Source organism: Gallus gallus, chromosome 1 (assembly GCF_016699485.2).
Source record: "Gallus gallus isolate bGalGal1 chromosome 1, bGalGal1.mat.broiler.GRCg7b, whole genome shotgun sequence".
NCBI lineage: Eukaryota > Metazoa > Chordata > Aves > Galliformes > Phasianidae > Gallus > Gallus gallus.
The window spans coordinates 179,759,678-179,773,086 of NC_052532.1; the positions used below are offsets into that span (position 1 = coordinate 179,759,678).

Consider the following 13,409-nt stretch of genomic DNA (forward strand, 5'->3'; position numbering starts at 1 on the left):
GGTAGAGCAGAGAGGTGTTGAATTAGCATTGTTGTCAATAAGTAAAAAGACAAGGTTGTCTCAGATTTTGAATGTTTCTTGTTGTTTGCTCAAAAGCAATCAAAAGTTGTTCATTGAATTTTGCAAAGTGACTGTACTGATCAGCTGGACACTTGTCCTGATTTACACATCATCATTGCCAGACTGAGCAAGCTTCAGCACGTGTTCTGGAAGTGAAGGCTTTCCTTTGCTGAGGTCTATCAGAGGGATGATTTAGTAGAAACTGCATTTCTACAATGAAAACACATAGACTTTACATAGGTCAGTTGGTGTTTATAGATAATAAGGGCTCCCCAACTAATTTTTCTAGCTGTGAGGCAAGGTAAACGTATATGTCTAACATCTAAAAGTATATGTCTAGTAGCTCCACAAATATTTAGAAGTAAAATAATGGACTGTGATAAACTGTTTTAGAAGAAGAAAATATGGACCAGGAGGCTGGCCTTTAGTAGAAATTAAGTTGACCTTGTCTGTCCTACAGGCTTTACAAAAACATTAATACACATACTACCACCACATCCTGTTGTCTATGTAATCTTCCCCATTAGAAACTGCTACTTTTCCTTACAGTGATTCTTGTTATGAAAGAATGACAGTTTTTCAGTGGTTTCAGCTTATAGTCTGGGGCTGGCAGTTTAATCAGAAATGCAATGTTTCTCCAGAGCCAATGGGCCATGTCGGGACACATGGCAGGATTTCTCAGGCTGTTTGAAGCCCAGCTCTTTCTTAAAAGCTTAGTAGCAGAGATATGCATCAAGGTATGGCAATGCTGGATCAAAAGGAGGGAAATGTCTTACTGAATCTTTGCAGAAATCAAAGGAAACGATCATTTAGAGAGAGAAATCTTGTATTGTCAGAGAGAGAACGAGGTAGGGAAGAAGCAAGCCCAGCAAACATAGCTCATCCTAAGGACTCACCAGACTAGCTGTCTAGTGGAAAGTCAGATTCAGAATGAATTACAGGCCATAAAGAAAACTAAAGAAATGTAAGCACGAATATGTCACATACAGGTAACACCCAGGTTGTTCCCTGCTGCCCCCCACTGGAGCTGGGTACAGCCCATGAGCCAAACCATGGGAGAAATCCACATGCTCCAGAAATACTGAGGGTAGCAGTCAGCAGTCCGATTGCACTGGCAAGGAATGGACAGCCAGCAGCAGGTGAGCTCTGTGTAATCTTGGACCCCACTGAACCTGAGAAGGTTTTGCCATCAGCTTCATTAGCAGTGGGATTATTCCCAAGAACTTTCTACTTCTATATCCTTAACACCTTAGTCAGCACTCTGCTCAAAACCACGCAGGACTGTTATGAGACAAGTGCAGTGAGTGATGAAATGGTGAAATAAGCATAAGTCTTGGCTCTCCTTCGTAATACGCATTCCACTTCAACTTAAAAAAAAAATTCTATTGAGTCTCTCAGCGTGGCTGTTGAAGCACGTTGCCCAGCCATCCATCTCCCAGCTGTGCCGTGTGCCACTTGGGCCTGACTGCCAAATGTAAGCTTGAGTTGTCCGAGCCAGGTGATCAGCATAAAGACTCACTTAATTCGTATTACGGGATCAGCACTTTCTTGGTGCATATGAGGCTTATTTATTTCATATCAGGGCTGCATATTTGCAAATTCCTGGTCTTTAATAGGTAAGTTATATATTTGTTACTACATAAATAGCTTGGAAGTTGAAGGACTAACAATAAAAGAGTGACAGAGCCAGGAATGAAATTTAAAGATGCTTGCTTACAATTATGAATTTATCCTCCAGCACGTGTTGCTTTTATTGTGTTACAGAGCTCATAGTTTCTGCTTCTAACGTGGTACGCTTAGCCCTTATTTACAGTGTTCTTAATCCCCTAGGATCCTTTATTATTTTAGATTACCCGATGTCTGAAAAGTTTTAGCCTGTATTTTGTCAATGGTTGTGTGTTAGTGCTTATTGCAAAGCTAAAATCATAAGCGAAAGGCAAACTTCCTCTTATACGTGAATTCCTTCCGATGATTCTTGGTAAGCATTTTGCTTGGTTGGGGGTCTGAAAAGAAGAGAACAAAGAATTCCATTGAACCCAACAAAACCTGTGTGATCTTCTTCTGCTCTACAGTGTGAAATTTTTCTCTGTGTATTTTGCAGTGCTTGCTTAAAAACCTTTGTCCTCTTTAGAAAAGTAAAATAATGAACAGATTATCTTGCTCCATTTCAAAGAAGAAAATAACAAAGAAAAGCCAACTGGAAAATCAGAAAATACAAATAAAGACAATTTTTACTGACAGCGTTCTGATCCAAATATTTATTTCCTAACTCATACAAAATTGATGCTTGTGGAGGTACCGGGCTGGAAAACAAATGATTCTAGTTATCCACAGAGAACATACATTACCAGTGGAGCAATGAAGCCTGCTTTGACTTGAATGAGAAATATTACAGGTAATTTACAAAATGAGATCCAGTGTCATATAGAAAATGACATTTTGGAGAAACAGTGTCGTGGAGGAGGCTGATATTTGTCTGCTGGGGCTGCAAGGGATCCCCCTTCACCCAGTCAGGCTGTGGATGGGGAGGATTCCCTTCTGCCTTGGCAGGAGCTGCACCTGTGTGCTTGCCAGTCAGTCAGCTCTCCCCACAGAGCTCCTACGCCTTCCAGTCTTCACAGGTTCGTGGCACATTTGCTGTGCTGCGGAGTTTGGCTGGATACAGACCAGAGAACTACATGTAAAAGACTGAAAACAGAAAGAGGCTCTGTTCTACTAGGAATTTATTTAGAGATCAGATGGAAAATTTGGCTTCAGTGAAAAAGAGTCAGATAACAGAAAGAGATGAGAAAGTCCTGGATAAAAGTAGTTCTAATACTTAACATAAAGTAAAACGCTATTAAAGGTTTGTATATGAGTCATGCCAACTTCTATGTAGATGAGAACGGTAATGAAACGGTATCCAAGTCATTATAAATTTCGCTATTTACACAAAAGAGGAAAAAGAAATTTTCCTTCTTCATTTTTCGTGTTACCCTCCGTACATTGCGTACTTATTAAAACGCAGGGTTTCAACTACCCATAGAAAAAATACAAACGTGCAGAGAAAATGACTACTAGAAAGAAAAGAGCAACCAGGTCCTATAGATTTGCAATCGTTCAGTCCTGTCCTAAGCAGTTAGATCGTGGTCTTTTTCCTCCCTACAGAAAAGTTGCAGTCAGAACAACAGAACAAGAAAAGCACGGTTGCTTCAAAACACTGGACATGGAGTTCCAGAAACAAGATAGCAACTACTAAGAAATGCTGTGGAAAACATTACTCACGTAATAACGTGCTATTTACATTGAAGTGTAGCTTTTAAAATTAATTAAAAACTAAAGGGAAAAAATAATTAAAAAAAAAGTTTTTAGTCAAAGGACAATTTGGCCTATAAGGTGGAATCTCTGTTCTTTGCTTTTTGAGCAGCAGCTCTTTTGAGATATATATCCACATATACATAGATATACGCCTGGGAGAGATTTATAAAAAGCTAAAACGTGTCTGGGTGGTGAGCTGGCAAATCTCATCTGAGATTACATCTGCAGCAGACAGCCCCCCCACAGCAGAAATGCTGGACCGATACACGTGAATGAAATGACCCTCCCTGCCCACGACACACACCGGATCCACGCACACACATCAGTCTGTCAAAGCAGAGCTGACCACAGCTCCGGATCCCGGCCCTCGTACACAACGGTCCCATTCCCACTGAAGCACAGTGCTGGGCACGGAGCAGGGCCGCTGCGGGGTCTGCGGGCTGCTGCCACCCGTTGTGCGGACGATGGACACGTTCCAGCTCCCTGTGCAAGCGGTGGATGCTCTCAGCTGGAGCTGAGATGAGCAGCAGCTCCAGGAACGCTTTGCAGGATGAGGAGCCACCGGCCCGCTGGGACCCAGCTTCTGAGCAGTCCTATGCACCCAGTAACAGCAGCCGTGCTCCTTCAGCGGGATGACTGGGCCGGGCCGGTGAGCACCACAGCACTCCTTCTTATAGCAAGATGCTGTCTGGTGGCGGGCCCTGATTCTGATTCCGAAGCAGGAAAATCCAGGCAGAGGATGTGCCCATCACCAGAGGAAGGATGGTCTGCTCTCCAGCTGTCCAGGTTCCATCCTAACTCGCCAAAAAACAGTGCAAATTTGTAACAGTTCACAGGAAAAAGAATGTCCATATTGACAGGGTATAAATCCTTCCTTACGTACGAGAATGGTACAAGCATTCACCCGGCATCTCTATCAAATATCGTAGAAAAGGTTACACAAAAATAGTTAAAGATATGGATACAGATACGTAGATATTACACTTGCATAAAATATGTAGATTCAAAACCCTTTGGGCAGTCTCACAGTTAGCTGAAAATGTATGCTTTAGAAATATGAACAATTTCCTACACTTTTCTAGTTTAAGTAGGAGGGGAAAGGGAAGAAGCATCAGCCTTATTAATACTGAATGCTAAGTGCAGGAATTTAGCTGTAGCTGTAGGGCTTTGAAGCAATTGATTTGACAGAACCTCCAAGCATAAACTCTGTTTTAAAAATCCACATTTATTCCCTAGATCGCTTATTGTTTCATGAAAATGAAAACCTACGTGCCCTGCTTGTATCAACTACATCTCCTGAGACCGCTCAATGAAACCTCGTAAGCTCCCCATACTTCAAGGTAGGGTCATGCACTGGGAGTACGCATGAGCCTTATTGCAGCATTTCTGTGTGGCAACAGGAATTCGTAGCTTCTCACACCCTGCAGAATTTAACTTTAGAAATGCAAAACCTTGAATGACACCACAAGAAGCTCACAGTTCTGAGAAAATTAAAGTCAGTATGAAATTTTACTTATAGACCACGTAATTTACACAGATGTACATAAATACAGAGATATTAAAATGTTAAACCAAACCTAATTAACAGAGGATAGAGGTTTACATGATAACATTTTAATTCATTACATTTCTGCAACTATTCTTAGTGTAATGAGATTATATAAATAATATATATACCTATATATCCATGATATATATAAAGATATATATATTTCCATCTTTTCTTTTTTTTTTTTTCCTCAAAAATAGGGCAATTTTATAACTGCAATGAGATGTGACAAGCAGTACACTTCTGGGGAATTATTGCATGCCTTGAGTGCATAAGGCAGAAGGAAGAGTATCTGACTACAGACACTACAGAAGTGGAACCATCAACCAGAAATGCACTGGAGTGATTTGGAACATCTTATTGCTTTTATAAAACTCGAAATTATATACTGGTTTTTTAAGAAAAGGCACAAAATAAAGGGGAAAATAATATCTCTCTATTTAGTGGAGATCACAATCAGGAAGCTCCGTTACTGTTCACTGAACACTCCTCACTGTCCTAAATCTATTCCCTGTGGTGCAATACTGTGTTGCAGTTGCATAAGGAGGTTAAACACAAAAGTTCATGCATCCTTTATTAGGGGAAACAAAACAAAGCCCATTTCCTTGCCCAGCAACACGGCAGTAGCCATTAGCATCTGGTCGCACCAGGGAGCATCGGCCCTCACTCCCACCACACCACGCCACACCACCAACACCGGGTTCGTTTCTGCACCAACCTCAGCTGGCAGAGCAGCTCCTGGAGGTGGATGCTACTGTACCCACCTGGGTGCTGGAGGCACGCATTGAAAGCCAACAGGAATTTTCCACCAGACAAGATCACAAAGGGGTAAGACAGGGTTAAGAGAAGCACTGCCTTGAAACCCCTGCATATTGGTGCTGTCCATGGACTATGGAGCGCTGTGGCACCCTTTCCTCCTTTCACCTTTGTGCTGCATGCACAAGGGTTCTCCAACCCAGCAGCCACACCAGGGGGCAGAGAACAGCAGAATGTTACAACCTGTGGGCTACAGCTGCCTCCTCACATCACTCTGAGTACCGGGATACGGGGAGAGAAAGAAACATTTAGAAAATCCCTCGGGATTACTTTTCCTTTGCTGTATTTTTCAGATGCTAATACGCACAGCAGAGGGCTGCCTCTGCTATGATACCACACAAGATGTTTCAAAGTTTGGATATGGCACTCTGTTAAGGCACCTTCAAGGAATGGGCTTTGATTTAATCGCTAAGCAAAGCTGAACCAGATGCTGCCCCGCACTCCTCCAGCACGCACAGCACCAGCAGCACTGCACCTGCCCGCCACTGACAAAAGCCACCCATGTTTGCCAGGGAGAAACCACACTCCTGAAATAAATATCTGCTGGACGTTAAGAGCTGATATTTTGCACGACTGCCTGGTTAGCTCCCCAAAAGTGGAGAGGTGAGAAATTTTAAGTGTTGTCTGTCCTTAACTGCTTACTAGATTAGGAGGGATAAAAATATATATCAGCCTAAAAAAGTAGAAGCTGGCCCCGTTCTGCTGCAGGATTCCTTGCTGGGAGATGAAGCTTTAACTGCAGCGTGGTTGGAGCAGGGTGCCTGGTGCAGAACAGGGTTTGTTTTGGGACCCCCAGGAGGAACAAGGCCATCTTCCCCCTGAGGTGCATCACCTCACGCCACCACGCAGAATGGCAGTGATTTCAGGGGTTGTGTCACGGGGAGGGCATTTAGAGATGAGGGATGCTGGGGGGAGAGGAAAGCTGAGGAAAGCTGCAGCTGGAGGATGGGGCCGCAGGGCACTGCAGTTCACCTAAACCCAACGGGGGTGGGTGTTACACAAAACAAGATCCAGTCCTGGAGAGGAGCGAGAGGGGTGGGCCAGGGGCACAGGTCCGAGCACAACAGAGAGAGCTGCTCCAAGAGGACAGGGGGGTCCCGAGGCACCCGCCAGACCTGCCACTCCCCCCACACCGCTCCCCAGCCACACCATGCAGTGTGACACTGGGGACAGGGGGGGTCCAGTAGTGGGATCACCCCAGCCCTGAAGGTAACAATGTCTAGGGAAAAGGGACCCCTGCCCCTGACTCTCTCCTCCAGGCTAGGTATATGGTCGCTGCGTGCAGGTCCTTCTCCAGCACAAAGACGCATCCTTTCCTTGCACAGTCAATGAGAAACGCGATGTGATCGGTCATGCGCTTGGATCATGGGCTTGTTCGTTCATTGGAATTAGCAATGTTTTCTTCTTCTTTGAGGACTAGAATAATCACTCCGGTATTTACAAAGGCGCCTTCTCCCGGGCTCCCCCAAACCATCATGACAAAATCACCGTCTGCAAGAGCCCCGCGCCAGCTGTGTCCAAAGCTGCCCGTGCCGGCTGGGAGCTGGGGGCTGCCACGGGGGGGGACCGCTGGATCTCCGAGTCCCGGGGGGGTCTTCCCAGGCGGCTGTCTCTCTCTGGGGGGGCCTCTCCCGGTGCGGGGTGCCGGCTGCTGCTGCCGCCGCTGCTGCGGGCGCAGTGGTCCCGCTCATACTCCTCCTGCGCCTTCTGCATCTTCCGCTTCTTCATCTTCCTCTTGTGGATGTGGAAGGTGGTGAGGGAGAGGAGGATGAGGCAGAAGATGAGGGTGACGAGGACGATGAGAACCAGGGTGGAGGAGAAAGACTGAAAGAGCTGACCCACTTGCGTGATGCAGGTGCTGCTGGCGTTCGAGGTGGCAGACGTCCTGTTCAGGAGACAAGGCGGCAGCGACAGCCTCAACTCCTTGGAGAGCTTGGCACTCATTGAGGAGGCTTCGGAAGACGAGGATCTTCCTCCCCTCTCTGAAGACGCCGGAATTTCAGTGGGGGCCGGGCTCGCTCCCGGCAATGCCCGCGGTGCCGCCGGCTCAACCTCGCGCTGGCTCTAACGCGACCGAGCAGCCTGCAAAGGGAGCGGGACCGTCAGCGCTGCCCACCCTGCCCGCCGCCCCGCCCCGGGCACCGCTGCGGCAGCCCCCGGCCCGCGCCCCGCCACGGAGCCGACGCCGGCGGCCGGGACCGCGCCGCGGGACGGGGCGGGGGCGGCCGAGGCGGACGCTCCGCGCACCGCTCGCCCCAACTAGTTGCCGCGGCGGAGGCGGCGAGGGAGAGAGGGAGGGAGCCCGCCGCTGACCGGACCCCGCAGGCCGAGCCGACCGCCCCCGGGAGCCCCTTACCTGCGGCGGCGGAGGCGGCGAGGGAGCGCCCGGGCGCCGCGGGCGCTGGGGGCTGCGGCAGCGCGGAGTGAGGGCGCGGAGCGGAGCCGCTTCGGGAGCGCCGCCCGCAGCCTGGCACCGCCCCGCCCCTGACGTCACGCCGGGCCGCCGCCTCCCCTCGCACGGCCGAGGGCACGGGGCCGAGGGTGCCGAAGGGTCCCCGCAGCGCCGGACCCCGCCTCGGGGACGCGTTCTTTCCTGGCTTCGCGCGGCTGTCCCGTGCCAACACCTGCGGGCTGCGCCCGCCCCGGCGCGCCGCCACCCACAGGTTGCCTCAGGGCGCCCGGCCCTCCCGCCGTGCCGCCCCCGGGGCCGGTGTGTGCTGGCGAGCCGGGACGGCGGTGCCTGCAAAAGCGGCCGAGGCTCCGTGTGCGGCGGGGTGTAAATCTACAGCGGGGGTGTGGGCTGCCCGTGGGCGTGCTTCTGCTAAAAATGAGGTGGGTCCCAAATATAAGAGAACTTGGGATTTGAAGAGTGCTTCCAGTAGACATACAGGGGCAGAAAGATATTTACCTTCAGGATGAAGCTCCTCAGTTTACGAGAAGGAACAATGGTGGGGTTGTGGATGAGTGCTCAGGGCCCAGTGGGTGCCTTCAGCCCCATGTCTGTGCTCTGACCCGGAGCACAAGTGCCTGTCAGAAGGGTCTGCAGCACAAGTCTCATGGGGAGCGGCTGAGAGATCTGGGATTGTTCGGTCTGGAGAAGAGGAGGCTCAGGGGAGACCTTATTGTGCTCTGCAGTTGCCTGAGTGGAGGTTGTGCTGAGGCTGCAGTCAGCCTCTTCTCCCTCATAACAGCAACAGGATGGGAGGGATTGGCCTCAAGTTGCACCAGAGGAGGTTCAGGTTGGCAATTAGGATCATAGAATTATAGAATGGCCTGGGTTGAAAAGGACCTCAAAGATCATCGAGTTGGCAGGGTTGCCAACTGCTAGACCAGGCTGCCCAGCGCCACATCCAGCCTGGCCTTGAACGCCTCCAGGGATGGGGCATCCACAGCCTCCTTGGGCAACCTGTTCCAGTGCGTCACCACCCTCTGGGTGAAAAACTTCCTTTTAATATCTGACATAAATCTCCCCTGTCTTAGTTTAAAACCATTCCCCCTTGTCCTGTCACTGTCAACCCATGTAAACAGCCAGTCCCCCTCCTGTTTATATGCTCCCTTCAAGTACTGGATGGCCACAGTGAGGTCCTGAGCCTTTTCTTCTCCAAGCGCAGGGTTTCTTCTAAACCAACCTAAATGCATGTTTCCATTGCTCCTTCCCTCTCCAGGTAATACCTAATGCCACAGAGGGATACTGCAAGGGCTGCAGAGAGGAGTCTCACCAGAGAGCTGAAGGACAGCCGCTGCCCAGTGCTTGCCCACCCTCCTTCCGTGCAGCCCCCCCACTGTTGCTCAGTGCCTCCCTGCAGTGCCCATACCACACTTCCCTGTGTGCTTTCAGCAAGGCATGTTGTGCACACATGCACTTCTCCTCTTGCATACCCATATCCTCACCGGTGTTACGGCCTTCATAACCCTTTCTTCCTCCATACCTTTCTACAATGTGCACATCTGCATTAAAGCACACTCTGCTCACTGCCTTAGGAGAGATAACCTCCAAGGTTACTTGCAGCCAAGGCTGCAAAACAGCACTCTAGACATTGCCTCTTTCCTCTGATTATTCCCAAAGCAGTGTATGGATGAGACTACAAGCAGGATGGGGGGCATGGGAGGTGCCCACCATGCCCTGTGGTCCTGCAGAACCCCTCAGATCTCCCTCATGAGCAGTGAGGTGTGACAGACACCAACACCTCCGTGCTTGGATGGAATTTGAGAGGTCGAAGAAGCTGATCTGAGATGTTAGCTCACTGATTAGAAATACTTTTTTTTTTTTTTCAAGGGAAGAAAAGAAAAAAGAAAACACAAACCGCAAAACCCGTAAGAATGGCCATTTGTACAGAAAACAGCATTGGCAGCTTTAGTATATTTAAAAAGATATCCTGCGATGGTAGCTCTGTGCATGGCAATAATGGATTGAGGAAACTTCAGAGCCAAAGAATCTTCTAATCCAGATGTAGTTGTTATAAATTAACAGATAGGACTAGGTTCACGGAGCACTAGCATATTTTCTCTTATCTTCAGGTCTTAATTATCTGAAGAGGAGTACTGAAAGTTAAGTTGCTTTAAACACATTTAAAATCATTTGTGCATTCCTTTCACCTGATGTCTGACCCCACCTGACTGTTTGCCCCCCATGTCCCACAGTGCCTCCTCCTCTCTCACCCTCCCCAGTCTTTGCTAATCCCCTTCCACCCAGACTGCTTGGGCTGGAATCCCCAGGATGCTTCAAAGATATTTTATTTACTTTCAGAATGGTGTTCTCATTATTCCTGGCTATCGGGATTAGCAAACAGTGAAAACACGAGTGTCTTGTGTATTTGTATGATAATTATGCTAACTATTAGGATTTTGCTAAGCTGCTGGGAGTGAAAGATGGGCCTGGGGACCGGAGAAGGGCAGAAAGCATCAAAATCTCCACAAATGTTTAACTCTCTCCCTGCTGTCTCAGCCTCTCTGCTGTCTGTGTTCATGTACAGCTTTGGAATATCTCTGCTTCACCTAAAAGAATCAAAGAGCAGAGGTAGTTCTTGCCCTAGCAAGAATTTTTAATGAGAGAGACAGTCAGAAGAAGGGAAATAACAGTACTGTAATTATAGGTATACCTTGGCATTCTGGGTCATGCTAGCTGCCAGCCAGCCAGAGTTTATGGATTCAAATATCCAAATCAGAATACACGGAGTCTCAGAAATCAGGGGGAAAATCTGTCTTCTTGTGGACCAGTAGCTGTGCATTATTCCATTGTTCTGATTCACTGGCATCACTGCATTTGAATATAAACATGCAAGAAAAGAATGCATCTCCAGTACATACTGCAGTAATGAAAAACGTTTATTTAGCATAAAAATAAAGGATGTGAGTGCCCTCTTTCAAAAATAAATTGCTCATTGCCTGTAGAGAATTCCCCCCTACTATACATGCAGTGTAACATTCAGAGAGGTTAGGTTTCTTGCTCTAGTAGCATTGGTCACTGTGTGATAGACGATATTGTATATAGGGGAGAGTTTTTATATTTTACAGTGATGTTTGTATTCATTACAACCGTGGTAGCTCCCAGTTCTCTCTGGATTCATGTTGGTAAGAAGCAGGCAGCGTACGTATTTGCAAATCTCCCAAACAGACTTTTTTTATGTGGGTATGTTTTAATCTGTTAATTAAGGAAGTTGTTCCTTCAGATGCTAATTCCTCATGGCCTGTCTTACACGGTCCTTTTTTTGCCAAGGCAGCAGCCTAATGAGATAGCCTTTAAGAGCAAAGGCTGCTCATGTAAGTAAAGGTTTGATGGTTCAGGCCCTTGGCTATTAATGACCCTTCTTGAAACAAATTTATTGCCCCTTACTGTTTAAATTTAGCAGTTGATTACGTATAGAATAATGCATGATCCCTTTTGCACCGAGATTGATGTCATCATTTGCCAGACAGACACGGCACCTGATGAATGCCAATGACCCGCATACTAATTTGCAGTCTCCCCGTGGGATAAAGGCCATCTGTGCACAAGTCCTTCGGTCCCTCCATACTCTCACTGCTATAGGTGGAGCCCAGTGATTTAAACGTGGTCTGAAAGCCTCGTGCTGTGAATAGAATGGATTTTAAAAAGCAAAATAAAACAGGTTTGTATTTCATATGCACTGGTAGGTCAGCTAATATCCTGCACATTGTAAGTGTTTATCTTGCAAAAATATTATAAGCGTCCTTGAGAGAGATTTGATTGAAAATAGCTTAACTGTGACTGACGATGCTGCTTGCCACATTGCCCAGCCCCAAAACAAGGACTCTCTTTCATTCTCCTACGCCTTCCAGAAGAGCACAGTCTGGGTGATGTGGGCTCACAATTACTTCGTTCTCAAGAGATGATTCCTTACGAAGCTTCAGGACAATTTTACATATTCAATTTCTATTCTTACTTCAGAAAAAATACTCTTTTCTTGTTCTGGTGAAGGAGAAATCTATCGCGTGGGACAATGAGGGGGAAAAAACAATGCATGTGATGCTGGCTGAAGAAGGTTACTAAGCTACTGCTGTATTCAGCAGGGTGCTCAATGGCAGCGGGAGTAGAACATGGGTTCAGGTAAGGCTGGTATATTAGAAATAAATAGACAACGTTGGCTATGTCTGGTAGAGTACACAGGTCTCCAGTTTAATTATGACTTTTTTAGCAGCAGCATACATATGTCTGCTAACGAGTTACTGATCTGGGTAAAATTGAATACAAAAAGGAAAGAAAGGCAGGATTTTATTCTGTAACAGCACATTAGAAGTGCTATTTACTTTTTCATTAGACAGTACATTTTAGAAAGGCCCCATCAGGGTAATGACCTTTCAGATTTAATCTTTTTGCTCTTCTTAATGGTTTACAGAGTTTTCAGAGAATTCAGAGGCGCAGAATTTAATTATTATTACTTTTAAACAGAGAATGTGACTTCTGGATGGCAAAACATAAGGGGCTGTTGCAGTGGATATCACTGAGAGAAAAAGAAGGACATGCTCCTTGGTTAAAACAGGGAAGAGTTTAAGCACAGCAATACAGAATTTAGATCTGAGTTCATGTTAACAGTGCCTCAGGTGCTTCCCTTAGCACAGTTTGCATGCATTTCAGAGAGAATCCAACACATCGTTCACTCCAGCATTTAACATGGGATAAAGCCCTTGCTCAGTCACTTTCCAGCCCCAGGGTTTGGTGGTTTCATGCAGCCTCAGTGCTATAGAGCTGCCCCATCACACCAGTGTGTGCTAAGGAGGAGCATGCTTAGGCTGCCGTTCAGGCTGGATTAAAGGGAAAAGAGAGAGAAAAAGAAAGCGCACCTCCCATAGGTTGTCCCATGGCCTGGGAAGAGCGATCCTGGCAGATGCCTGTGTGCTCCCTGCAGACCCTTGGGCACACTGGAGCAGCACTGGTATGGGTGGAACACGCAGCCCCACAGTCCAAGATCCAACAGCTGCTGCCTGCATGCAAGAGAGAAGGGGCTCCCGTTTCCAGGCTGGAGCAGGATGAGCAGGCAGAGCTTGGGCTGAGGCACCTGTTTTCTTGCTCATTCTGTGCACACAGCAAGCCTCCAGCTCCCTGTAGTGCCCTGGCTTCATTCCAGCCAGGAAATCTAAGAAAACTGGAAAAGCGTAATGGATGACAAAGCCATTTACCTCTATCTCTACCGGAAAAAAATCCATGCTCAGTCAACTCCAGGCTCACTGC

The 13,409-nt window shown here is 47.4% G+C and overlaps 2 protein-coding genes across 2 annotated transcripts; one reads left to right on the forward strand and one right to left on the reverse strand.

The window, feature by feature from the left end:
• Positions 1–2,303: 2,303 nt before the first annotated feature.
• Positions 2,304–8,408, reverse strand: C11orf87 (C11orf87 homolog). The gene is made up of 2 exons (XM_025146864.3): positions 8,079–8,408; positions 2,304–7,804 (listed from the first exon to the last, which is right to left on the reverse strand). The coding sequence occupies exon 2, from the start codon at positions 7,664–7,666 to the stop codon at positions 7,196–7,198; it is 471 nt and encodes a 156-aa protein (XP_025002632.2). The 5' UTR covers positions 7,667–7,804; positions 8,079–8,408; the 3' UTR covers positions 2,304–7,195.
• Positions 7,750–12,859, forward strand: LOC121107652 (translation initiation factor IF-2-like). Its single transcript, XM_040653177.1, has 3 exons — positions 7,750–8,002; positions 8,151–8,554; positions 9,388–12,859. The coding sequence occupies exons 1-3, from the start codon at positions 7,750–7,752 to the stop codon at positions 9,631–9,633; spliced, it is 903 nt and encodes a 300-aa protein (XP_040509111.1). The 3' UTR covers positions 9,634–12,859.
• Positions 12,860–13,409: the final 550 nt, after the last annotated feature.

Bases quoted from the DNA above. Each gene is read 5' to 3' on its own strand.
- LOC121107652 (XM_040653177.1), top strand. From the start codon at position 7,750: ATGCCCGCGGTGCCGCCGGCTCAACCTCGCGCTGGCTCTAACGCGACC. The intron at 8,003-8,150 runs GCGAGGGAGAGA...GCGCGGAGTGAG, and splicing joins TAGTTGCCGCGGCGGAGGCG to GGCGCGGAGCGGAGCCGCTT. The intron at 8,555-9,387 runs GTGGGTCCCAAA...TTCCCTCTCCAG, and splicing joins GTGCTTCTGCTAAAAATGAG to GTAATACCTAATGCCACAGA.
- C11orf87 (XM_025146864.3), bottom strand. From the start codon at position 7,666: ATGAGTGCCAAGCTCTCCAAGGAGTTGAGGCTGTCGCTGCCGCCTTGT.